Source organism: Spermophilus citellus, assembly GCF_964194105.1.
Source record: "Spermophilus citellus genome assembly, chromosome: 9".
In the NCBI taxonomy this organism is placed as follows: Eukaryota; Metazoa; Chordata; class Mammalia; order Rodentia; family Sciuridae; genus Spermophilus; species Spermophilus citellus.
The window spans coordinates 57,523,597-57,535,931 of NC_138191.1; the positions used below are offsets into that span (position 1 = coordinate 57,523,597).

Consider the following 12,335-nt stretch of genomic DNA (forward strand, 5'->3'; position numbering starts at 1 on the left):
TGGAGTAGGCTCCACTGCAGACGAGAAAGATGGAGAGATGGAAGTTCAGGGGAGGTGACTTGTCTGCCCCAACACAAACCACCTGTGATAGAACAAGAAGCATCCACCTGGGCTTTTAGAGCTCTCTTGCTAGGCCCCCTCTCCTGTTCACAGGCAAAGATGGGCAGCAATTATCCTTTGCTGCCTTGGGCTCCTGAGACTACCTGTGCCACTGCTTATCTCCTCCTACCCAGAGTGGCACATCATGGTGTTTTCCCACGTAGAGTATTTCCTCCTAGTAGGGGTTCTGGTACCAGTTTGTATGATAATATGGTTTTCAACTTACTTCTAAGTGATCCCAAGTGTTTATCCTAGTTTTGCCTAGAACTATGACCACATGTACCAGGCCATATATCATGGCCCAAAGAGATGGTCATCATGACACAGTGTGTGGGGAGGGGCTGTCCTATGGGGAGGAGAAGAGCAGCTCACCAGGTTTTCTTTGAGCCTTGTGGATACAGAAATTGATACACTCTACCCCAAAACAAAGACTTACATTAACCAATATCAGAATGCAAATATGCTAATTTTTGTTAAAAGTCATGCTGAGTTGAGAAGTTAGGGCCATTTATCTACACAGAATACTCCTCTTTAATAATTATTCTATTTGAAAACTGTTTGGTCAGTAAAGACAAGGATATTTCAAAGAGACAGTCAAGCGTAGAGATTAAGAGTGAAACAGGCCAAACATCAAACCTGAGCTCCATAATTTGCTAACTGAGTAGTTTTGGGTAAGTTCTTAGCCTTTTGTACCTAAGTTTCCCCATCTGCAAAATGGGGATAATACTAGCACCTACCCTTTAGAGTAGTAAAGAGAATTAAATGAGATAATGCATGTTAAGTCTTAGCACCACATGTGATCTCTAATCAAGATAGCGACACTCTCATGTCAGCATCTACAAGTCACCTCTTACCTCAGACTCAAGTCACTCTTTATACTTGACAAGCACCTAACATCCACTGTGTTATTTGATTATCATCACAATCACATGAGGCAGGTAGGGCAGGGAAGCTGAGCTCACAGAGGTTGGGTGACCTTCCTAGAGCCACACAGGCTTCTAGGTCTTACTCTCAAAGCTAGAATCCTCAGTTCTCTATTCTCACTAGCTGCTCCCTTACACACACACTTTTCAGATGGCTAAGTACATTTGTTTTAGATTAGCTCAGTTTTAGAAAATGACATTTTCTGATCTTGTCCCCAAAGTCTGAAGTAACCCAAAACACCAAAAGGTCAGTGCCATTTCTGAAAGAGTAGTTCAGAGCCAGAGACTACTGGAGAGCAACAGAATCCAGAGATGCTGAACAGGTCCAGAGCCCTTCAGCTCTGGTGGGGGGTGGGGGGGCAGGCATGGGGGATACTAGGCTCCAGTCTGGTTGGGGCCATCAGAGGACTGAGATGAGTCAGGCAGCAAAGGGGAGAAGCAACAGGGATCCCACCCCTACAGAGATCAAATGTGAGCCCAGGTCAGGAAGAGGAGGATGCAGAACTGAGACTCTGATGCCTGGAGGTCAGTGAACCTACAGAACTTCCCCACCTCTCTACGTGTAAGGGCTGGGGCCTCTTGTCACTAGGGCTGTCACATCCCAGGCCTGGTGCTTCATAGGTCCCCCATGAATGTTAGGCAAATGGATGACTGAGCTGATCCAACTATCTACAATTGCCCTTGTCCTGGGGAACTTGAGGCTGTTAAGAAAGTAGCTGGGGACCAAACAGTGGTCCTATAGACTCTCCATGTCCACAGCAGATGTTTTGCAAACAAATAGCAATTAGTCACTATGAAGTATAGATATAAAGTAAATGGCAACTTGCATGGTGTATAAAGCACAGTTACATGTGTTATCTCATTTAATCTTCAAAGCAATTTTATGACATGTTCTCATTTTCATTTCACAAATGAGAAAATAGATTCACACAGATTGAGTCACTTCACCAAATGTATGCATCTTGTAAGAATCAGGATCACCCCCAGATCTGCTAACTCCTACTTCATTGGTTTCTCTACTTCTCAGTGCCCTCTAAGAATTCAGAAAGAACAAAGTTGACTGTAATTTAATTTAATTTTTAAGTACACTTAAAATATATTCCCTTAAGTAATAAGTGAATGTATTTTGTTGTTTAAAATTTTAAATACCCAAAAGACTGAAATTCTCCTCCTCACGCACCCCCATCTGATTCAGTGGTACCAGTGGTACCTCTGTTGACATGGTATGTATTCTTTTAGACAGTAGTTATGTGTGCATGTACTTAAGATGTTATGAACTTTCTAACATAAACATGAACTTATTACACAGATCATTCTGCACCTTATTTTTTTTGTACTAAGTTGTTTTAGATCTCTATGTCAGTACATTCAGAGATATTTTCTTCTCTTTAATGATAAAAGAGAATTTTCAAGCAACTTCAGTTGATTTTACCTGTTCAGAATCTACACTGTAAAATGGATTTTTAAAGATATTTTTAATCTGCCTGGTCTGGTATTTTGTTGCTGCTCTAGAATGAAGGGGAAATCAATGTTGCAAGAAAAATGGCACATGAGGTCCAGATCTTGTCTGGCTTTCCAAATTAATCATTTGATCTCCCAAACAGATGGCACTCAGACAAAAAGGGAACATGCCAGCATGCGACATCCCTGTTTGGTTCCTAGTGAGAAGGCCCAGCAGGCTGCCCAGAGCTCCAGCACCTGCTCCCCAGTGCAGCCTCCCCTGGAGCCACAAGACAGGGGCACGGTGCTCAACACTGGTCTGCGGCTAGTCCTCCAGCACGTGCAGGCGCTGCTGATCAAGCGGTTCCACCACGCCACTCGCAGCCGGAAGGACTTCCTGGCCCAGGTATTCCCAAGGGCTTCTTCGGCTGTGCTCTTTCACTCTGCCCAGGACCCAACAGATCCATGGGTACAAACACAGCCCGCAGCACCCTCTTTACATCCTGCCTACTTCACTTTCTCCCTGCCAAACCTTTCTTTTGATTCAGAGCCATAAAAGCCTTCTTTATGAGAACTGAACCTCCCTCATCAAAGAAAATGAAATAGCAGTGAATATGCTAATATTGCTCTTCTTTATTACAGAGAAAGGCAAAGTCATGTTTTCACTCCTTTTTACAGTGACACTATGTATGTGCAGGTCATTCTCCTTTTTTTTTTTTTTTTCCTGTTTTTCATTCAGAAAAAGAAATTCTGCTTCAAAGAATGGGGAGTCATGTGATTTGCTCTTTGAGTTGACCTTTAGCCTCTGGTTGAGCATTGCCTATATTCAGATTCTTTGACAGCCACAAGAACATTCTGTTTTCTTTTACATATCCTGTCTTTGTACACCCTGCCTGTTCCCCCAGAAGCCCATTTTCCATCAGGATCTGACCATGAGGCTGTGTTTATATCTCTCTACCACAGCCGTGTGTCCATGTGTATTCTCCCACAGATGGTGCTCCCAGCCACTTTTGTGTTCTTGGCTCTGGTGCTTTCCATCATTGTGCCTCCTTTTGGTGAATACCCTGCCTTGACCCTCCACCCCTGGATATATGGGCAGCAGTACACCTTCTTCAGGTACACAAACTTGTTCCCAGAGGTCACCATTATCCTCCATAGTGTGGAGCTCCTAGGCTACATGCTGCCTGGAAGGGCTCTGACTTCCTCACTTCCCCGAGATCTCCACCAGTACAGCAGGGGTCCGTGGGTTTCCCTCAAAAGAAAAGTTAATGTACTGCCATTGCCTAGAAACAGAGAGTAAGAAAAGAGAATGCAAAGTGGGGAAAGTGAACAGAGGAGCCATCTTTTTGAGGTGTAGATGGTCTTCTAGGTGTATTCATGCAGCCCATCCCATTCCCAGGAGACCTACAACTATCCCTAGGCAGCATTCAGAGCTTTATGAACATGCCTGGCATGTAGTAGCCATTCCCTAAATGCTTTGAATTGGATGTGGGCTGGTTTTGTCCACTCCGTCACAGTCACGTGACCGCCAGGTAAGCCTTTCTCACTCTGTCTAGCATGGATGAGCCTGGCAGCAAGCACCTTGAGGTACTGGCAGACGTCCTCCTGAACAAGCCAGGTTTTGGCAACCGCTGCCTGAAGGAAGAGTGGCTTCTGTGAGTTCCTTTGTCCCCTTGTCCTGACACCATATCTCCCCTGGGAGCCTGGCAGTAGGGTCTGGGTTGGCAGGGATGGGAGAGACACCCTCAGTCCTGCTCCGTATTTTGTGGACCACTTCCCTGTTTCTGACCAGTGCTTACCCAGCCTCTCCTTTAGCACTTGTGTGCAAGGGCAGTCACTACCTCCCAGGTAGCTCCTGTAACATTGGAAAGCTCTGTATTTCTCAATATAAAAATTCCATATTGAGTTGATATATGAGTCCCCTTAATTTATTTGAAAGGCCTCTGAGCAGGGGCAGGAGGCAGATGGAGCATATGATGTTGTATAACTGAACCCTAACTGGCATTAATGACTTCTATGGCCATCTCTCAATTATTGTTTTAAGTATAGAGAAGGGAGTTGTAGGGGTGAGTTGAAACTCACCAGAAATCCTAAAGGTTTAAATGTAATTTTTTGTGTGTGGGGGGTGGGAGGAGGGGACTGGGGATTGAACTTAGGGACACTCAACCACTGAGCCACATCCCCAGCTCCACTTTGTATTTTACTTAGAGACAAGGTCTCACTGAGTTACTTAGTGTCTCACCGTTGCTGAGGCTGGCTTTGAACTCGCAATCCTCCTGTCTCAGCCTCCCTAGCCAATGGGATTACAGGCGTGTGCCACCGTGCCCAGCTGGTTCAATGTAATTTTAATTTCTTCTCTTATTTAGTCTTTTTCAAAGCTTCAATAAGGAAAATTCCTCTTTAATTTGTTCCATCTCTCAATAGCTAGAGAAAATGCATGGCTCAGAGGAGTTGGAGAGGCTGAAAAGGAGAGGGTTGGGCACTATTTCTCCTTTCTAGGGATTTTTAAATCAACCTTTGAAACTGATTGTGGAATATCTTCTTGCTTTCCATGAGGGAGTACCCGTGTGGCAATTCAACCCCCTGGAAGACTCCCTCAGTGTCCCCGAACATCACCCACCTGTTCCAGAAGCAAAAATGGACACCAGCCAACCCCTCACCCTCCTGCCAGTGCAGCACCAGAGAGAAGCTCACCATGCTACCTGAGTGCCCCGAGGGTGCCGGGGGGCTCCCACCCCCACAGGTACCCAGCACGGGAAGCCAGGGCCCCATCTGCCTGCAGTCCCAGGGATGGGGGTTGCTTATTACCTCCTGAGCTTCTATCCAAATAACATTTCAAACTGTTAAGTGAGCAAGGCTAGATCAGGGGGCTAAGCCAGCATCCCTGTGTCCTTCAGAGGTCTTTCCCAGAGGAACTTATCACTATGCCACCCAGAGGAAGTCACTAACCCAAAGCTTCATTTCCTACCAAACACTTCCTATTCAGTCCAGTATGGCCTCCTAGCTGCCTCGCAGAGAATAACCTTGGACAGCCCCTCTCATGATTTATCAAAAATGAACAATCCTCAAAGAGGCAGTGTGGTACAGTGGGAAGAGCACAGGCATGAGGGTGAGGGAGGCCTGGGTTCATTACATGGCCTCTCAGAACCTTCATTTTATCACCTAGAAATGCAAGAAAACTGTACTTATTTTGCATTATTATTATGAAGATTGAATGAAATAATGTGGATAAAGAATTACTTAGAATTAGGTTCAGCTCAAGTGACGAAAACCCCAAACTAACAGTGGGTGAAACAAGGCACAATTCTTGCTTGTCCCATGTGCACATTCATGTGGGTGGCCCATGATGTTCTGCTGCTCATCTATGCCAAGTAGGCCACCATAATCCTGGACAAAATGGCAATCTACTTTCCAGATAGCAAAATAGAAGAAGGGATAAAGATAAAGAGGGCAAAATGTGCAAATGTGTGCAAGGAAAACTTCAGAAGCTGCCACATAACATCTTCATTTACATGTCACTGGGAAGAACCCAGCAGCCAGGGAGACTGGGGCTAGAGGCTTTGTTCTAGGTTGTTCATTCCCAATGAGAAAGGATGGAGCACTCCTACCTCAGGACCCAGCAGCAGCAGTGAAAGAATGTCAGAGAAGGAAGGGTCCTGACGTGGGAATGCTCTTCCCTAACTTCTAGTGTACATGGAGATAAAGTAGGAGTATTTTATTTGACATACTTTTTAGAAAACAATAATTATCATAAACCATCCCATGCATCAGCAATTGTTCCAACCTGGATTCCACCAGGGAAGCTTAGCATTTCCCCTGGATGCCATCACCAGCAGAGAAGCAGCCAGTAGAGTGGCAAGAGCCAGGACTATAGTAAGACAGATGTGGGTTCCAATCCTAGGCCAACCACCTACACATTCTGCAACCCAGTGCATATTAGCCCACCTTTTGAACCTTGGTTTCTCTGTCTGTAAATTAAGAATTCCTCTTTCATAACAGTGTCAGGGGTAAGTGAGATCATGTATGTAGAGCACTTAACATGGTGCCTGGCACCCAGCAAGCATCCAGGTGCTAGTTCTCCATCAGAGAGTGGAAAGTGAAGAAAGTGAACCAAGGAGGGAAAGTCAAATGGGAATGGCAAGGGGGAGATGAAGGTGAAGAAAAAAAATGAAAGAATGGTGCATAATGATGGTGGTTTAATGCCCTCCAACGCCCCACTTGCTCCCCCTAGGTCACACCCTGGATAGAATGAATGCTGTTGCCCAAGGCTCGTGACCAGCCTACCAAGTTGGTTAGCACAATAAACTCTATACTATGCATTCCTGAATATGAAGTATTATTGCCACCTGGAGGCCAAGCTTGTGCATTTTTGAATTCTCCAAAAACTTCAGATTAACTAACCACCTTCTAGTCCTAGGTGTATTTTCAAAGTCATTTGTAAATTGTAAGGCACTATTCCAATTCTTTCATTCATGTCACAAATTTATTGTGTGACAGCTGTGTGTCAGAGACTACTCTGAAAACTGGGAACATAATAGCCAACAAATCAGAGGAAGCCCCTGTTCTCCCTGAAGTGATATCATACCAAGGAAAACAGAAAAAGTAAATAGTCCATCAGAAAGGAAGTCTCAGGCAGAGATGAGCACTATGAAGCGAACACAAGCCTATGCGGTGGTGAGAACTCAAATGTGGACTGAGAGTGAGCCGTGTGCAGTTCTGCAGGGAGAATTTCCAGGCAGAGTGAACCACCAAGTGCAAAGCCATAACAGGAGGGAGAGGTGCCCCCTGAGAATGGGTGGGAAAGGGAGGGTGGCAGGTGAGTTCAGAGAGGGGGCAGGGCCAGATTACAGGAGGCCATAGGGCCTTGACGAGTGATAAGCAAGATGGCTAAAGTGTGTGACTTGTATTTTGATCTGGAAGCTGAGTGGAGAATGGAACATGGAAGACCAAGGATGGAGACAGAATGGAAGTTTCCGTGTAGGCCTAGGTGAGGTCTAGATGGTAGCTTGGACTAGGGTGCCAAGATTGGAGCTGGAGAGATGCAGATGGGTTAAGCCATCCTATCCTGTAAATGGTTTGGAGGAAAAGAAGAGGGATCAAAGGTGACTACCCCATGATTGATATGGAAACTAGGGTAGCTTCAGTGTTTTATCTAATATTTTCCTTAGCATCTGAGTCCATAAATAATTTTTGGAGAAGAACAGCAGTTTCACAAACTTTTAAGATCTCAAATTCCAAAGTGATTAATGTTAGTCTCATTGCCTCAGAGAATACAGCGCAGCACTGAAATCCTACAAAACCTTACGAACAGGAACATTTCCGACTACTTGGTAAAAACGTATCCAGCTCTTATAAGAAACAGGTAAGAAGAGACCTTTGATTCTTATCATTTCGGGCCCCTATAGACAATATTGACTAGGGACAGAACACTTTACCTATAACCATGGCAGTGAAATGTTTTCTGTTTTCTAATGTGAGGGCCTCATCCATGAAAAAAACAAATGAAATACATACAAGCAAAATACCATGTGAGATTCATTTCATTTTGCATTTTTATGTTTAGAGCAAACAAAGTTTAACCCAGGCACTATTGAAAATATTACCAGAAACACAGAATTTATTAAGTTATGCAGCCTTGTATTTTAACTGGTTAACAGAGAAAATTTTGGAGAGGGGAGTGTTAAGTCAAAAGGTAGAAGAAGAAAAGAGAAGCGGGAAGGAAAAGTAAGAGGCAAAAGGAGAAAGGACAACCTTAGGTCCAAAGTGACAGTGCCCCTGGCGAGGGGTGACCAGGTTAGCTACAGTGGCCATACTCCAACTCTAGGTTATCATCTGTTATCACTGCCCTTGAAAACGCCCATGAACCCTTCAGTAGTATCTAGTTATCTCACCTCTGCAGCTGTTCTTACCATGCCCCACCTCTGGGAAGGCCTTCAGCATCCCCTATCAGAGCCAACAGCTTGATAAGAGATCCTAAGGAACTGTGAGCCAGTCCCCACATGTCTGGACTGTAAAATAAAACATAGCATCTAATTTTAGTAGTATTTTCAGTTGGTTTCCCAACCAGACCCTGAACTAGGGACAAATACACTCAAATGACTAGAACACACCACAGATGGTGAAAGAAGCTGCTGGGAGGGCAGGGCCAAGCCAGCAGTTAGCAAAATGAATGCCATCCAACACCAGAATAACAGCAGTGTGCACAGAGTTGATTCAGTAATGCAGTAAGCAGCAGCCACTCTCCACAGCACATTTGCAATATGGGATTTTAGATTTTTTTTTATTCACTGCTTGATGACAATGAAAAAGAGCCTGAACTCTGAGGTCTAGGGTTGGTGTCTACCTGTTTCCCATCTTGTCATTTTTCCTCTGATTGTCAGAAGTCAGGGTCTTACCTCTGAGTGAGGAAAGTCAGAATTTCCCCCAAGTGTGCAGGGGATCTCATTTATACAGGTAAAACAGTAAGTAAGTAAAACAGTAAGCCCTCACTCCACACTGGTAAGGTCATTGCCATGTTTTCTGGGTCTACACTGGGTACACCAGCCTGACATGTGAGCTGATTATGTGTCCATTTGGAAAGTCCAGCATGCTGGGGGACTGGGGGATCCAGTGGCGAAAAACATTAGTCCTTTCTCTGTGTGTTTCCAGACTTGGCCTCCAGGCTGGGTGGCTTCCACACTGGATGTCAGAAATTGCTAAAATGGTCCTAAATACTGAAACATCCCAATGATTATTTGGGAAGGAAAATTAATACTGTCATACTTATGATAGTTATTGCTTGATTTTTATTTTGGCTTTCAGCTTAAAGAGCAAATTCTGGGTCAACGAACAGAGGTAAGAAACTGTTATAAGAAATACAATCTCAGATTATAATCCTGAACTTTCCTTGGTCTATTCATTTTAGGTCTTAGAGGGTCTAGTCCAGCCCTAGAATTCACCCCATTCCTGGACCATCCTAGAGGCTCATGTCGTTCTAGAGACTTGGAGAATTGTCAGGGAGTACTTAGGAGTGAGCTGTCACTCCCTCAGGGACTAGGCCTCTGGAATGAGTGCAAGGGTGATGTTGACTACCTTTCCTGGGTAGCTTCTAGACTGTAAAGTGAAATTCAACTTTTAGAAATGCCACTAGAGGGAACTGGAATACCTCCACTGAAGCAGAAAGTGGGAGTGAAGGGGCAATTTTAGATCATGAGAAATAAGGATTTCCTCCTCTGCTTTGCTTTACCAGTGAATTTATTTTGTTCTGTCAAATTTGGCTTTTATCCTGAATTGAAGACTTTTTTTTTTTTTTGGAGTAGAAGGTACTAGGTATTGAACTCAGGGGCACTAGACCACTGAGCCACATTCTTAGGTGTATTCCGTATTTTATTAGAGACAGGGTCTCACTGAGTTGCTTAGCACCTCACTAAATTGCTGAGGCTGGCTTTGAACTCATAATCCTCCCGCCTCTGCCTCCCAAGCCTCTGGGATTACAGGTATGTGCAACTGTGCCTGACCCATTGAAGAATTTTAAACCAGAGAGTGACACATTCAGATTGATCACTTGAGACTAGAGCAGTATGGAGGATGGAGCCAAAGACCAGAATCCCAGTTAAGAAGTTAGCAAGAGGCAGGTTGGTGGGTGCTGCCGAAGCTGTGGCGGGCTGACAGCATCAAGACAGAAACAGCAGTGCTTGGCCCCATTTAGACAAAGTGCATGCAGTGGGACCACAAGTACATGAAGGACAAACATGGGGGTGGAGGAGAGTCAGGAAAACATCAAAGAGGGAAGAGAGATAGTTAAAAGGCAAGTTGGAATTGGCCAGATGCTCAGAAAAAAGAAAACAGCCTGGGAAGCAAGGCAGGGAGACCCAGACCTTTTGGAGCTCTAGAAGAGATTCAGCATGGCTGGAACACATCCCTCAAGGGAAGCTCTGAGGAGCACTGAAGTTGGAGAATAGCAGAGGCCAACCTCAGAAGGGCCCTATATCAAGGGTGAGATCCAGCCTTCACCTTGGAGCAGCAATGGGGAAGAGCTAACAGTTGGTTTATAACTGGGTGTGGTGACACACGCCCACAGTGGAGCACTCAGGATGCTGAGGCAGGAGGATGTCTTGAGCCTGGGAGTTAGAGGCCTGCCTCGACAACATAGTGATACCCTGTCTCAAAACAAACAAACAAACAAACAAACAAAAACATCAGTTTCCAAAGGGAAGCAGTGTTGCTTGCTTGTCCAGAAAATACCCCCTGAAGTACACATTCCCTACAGAAGCTGGGAGAGTCACAAGGAGGCATGAGGTTCCTTGCATGGATCTGAGGATTCCTTGTTGCCTTGTAGATACGGAGGAATTTCCATTGGAGGAAAACTCCCAGTGCTCCTCATCACTGGGGAAGATCTTGTTGGATTTTTAAGTGAACTTGGCCAAATGATGAACGTGAGCGGGGTATGTAAACAGATTGGAGATTTGAAATAGAAATTATCATGAGTGTCACAAAAAAAACAAAACAAAACCCTCTTGCTTGTTTTTTATGGTTATCTAGGGCCCTGTCACCAGAGAGGCCTCTAAAGAAATGTCTGATTTCCTTAAATATCTTGAAACTGAAGACAACATTAAGGTACTGGACCTGCGTAATATGCCATAGAGGTAGAAAATCATGTGATGTGAATCTGTTATTTTATTGTTGTTTTTCCAGCATAATTAAATTCCATCCCTCCTCTTGCTGAAATCTTGTGGAATGTCTCCCAGCCGCCAAATCCTGCTTCATCCTCACCTTCTTTTTCCTGTTGCTAATTCTGTCTTTAAGCAACCCTTGTTAGTGCCAATCTCAGGTGTCAGGTTGTGGCAAGCCTAACAAAGGCCACCTCTGCCCTCTAGGTGTGGTTTAACAACAAAGGCTGGCACGCCCTGGTCAGCTTTTTGAATGTGGCCCACAATGCCATCTTGCGGGCCAGTCTGCACAAGGACAAGAACCCCGAGGAGCATGGAATCACCGTCATCAGCCAGCCACTGAACCTCACAAAGGAGCAGCTCTCTGAGATCACAGTGTAAGCCACCATGGCCCCCAGCCTCACAACTTTTTGGTCACCTCCTCCACTCTTTGGATTTTCACAATTATGAAGGGCAGGGATGGATGGCAATGTAAATGCTTCATGGACCAAACTGTTTGGCCATGCTTTCTCCTCCATATTTATTTGGAAAGTAAGCTTGTATTTCACTCCATTCCCTTTGGACTTTTGATAACAAGTTGCTCCTGCCATCTACCCAGATGTTCTCCTTGCCAGCATGCAAAATGATTGCCAGAGGCTGAGAAGGCTCAGTGAACCTCTCCTCTCCCAGGCATGATCATCCAAGACTCTGCTAATTCCCTCAGGTGGTCATGCTTTGGAGCTGTCGACAAATCTGTCTTGTTCAAGCTTAGGCTCTGAGGCACAGCTTCACTTGGTAAAAACATCCACCTTGTGCACTGTGCCCTATTTGCTCTTTCTGAGAACTATGTGCAGGAGGGATTTCTGGGAGTGTCTTTATTAGTGCACACTTCTTCTGGGAAGTTCATTTAACTACCCAGTATACCCTGAGTACTGCTGAACATGCCCAGGGTGTCTGCTAATTCTTGGGCCTTGATGCCTTTCTCTGGACACTTCCTGGGTTCTGAACTGTCCTACGTTAAATTCTCACTCAGCCCAAGTTTCTATACCTCCTGCCAAGCTGTTCAAATATAGAATATGAAAGAATAGTTTTCTGTGATTATAAAACAATATATGTTCATTAAATAAAATTTAGATAATAAAGTTTTAAGAACTTATCATCTATAACCCTACCTAATTTAAGGTATTGCCTGTAAGCATTTTTGAGCTCCCATCCGGTCATGGTTCTATGTGCTGTATAGGACTGT

At 44.7% G+C, this 12,335-nt stretch overlaps 1 protein-coding gene across 1 annotated transcript in view; it reads left to right on the plus strand.

The window, feature by feature from the left end:
* LOC308655317 (retinal-specific phospholipid-transporting ATPase ABCA4) overlaps positions 1-12,335 on the plus strand; it is a 159,672-nt gene that overhangs the window by 92,493 nt on the left and 54,844 nt on the right. The window contains exons 27-35 of the mRNA XM_081305329.1: positions 2,627-2,868; positions 3,454-3,578; positions 4,019-4,117; positions 5,019-5,205; positions 7,730-7,824; positions 9,264-9,296; positions 10,780-10,885; positions 10,983-11,057; positions 11,318-11,487. Of these exons, the coding sequence (XP_081161455.1) occupies positions 2,627-2,868; positions 3,454-3,578; positions 4,019-4,117; positions 5,019-5,205; positions 7,730-7,824; positions 9,264-9,296; positions 10,780-10,885; positions 10,983-11,057; positions 11,318-11,487 (1,132 nt within the window). The remainder of the gene's footprint in view (positions 1-2,626; positions 2,869-3,453; positions 3,579-4,018; positions 4,118-5,018; positions 5,206-7,729; positions 7,825-9,263; positions 9,297-10,779; positions 10,886-10,982; positions 11,058-11,317; positions 11,488-12,335) is intronic.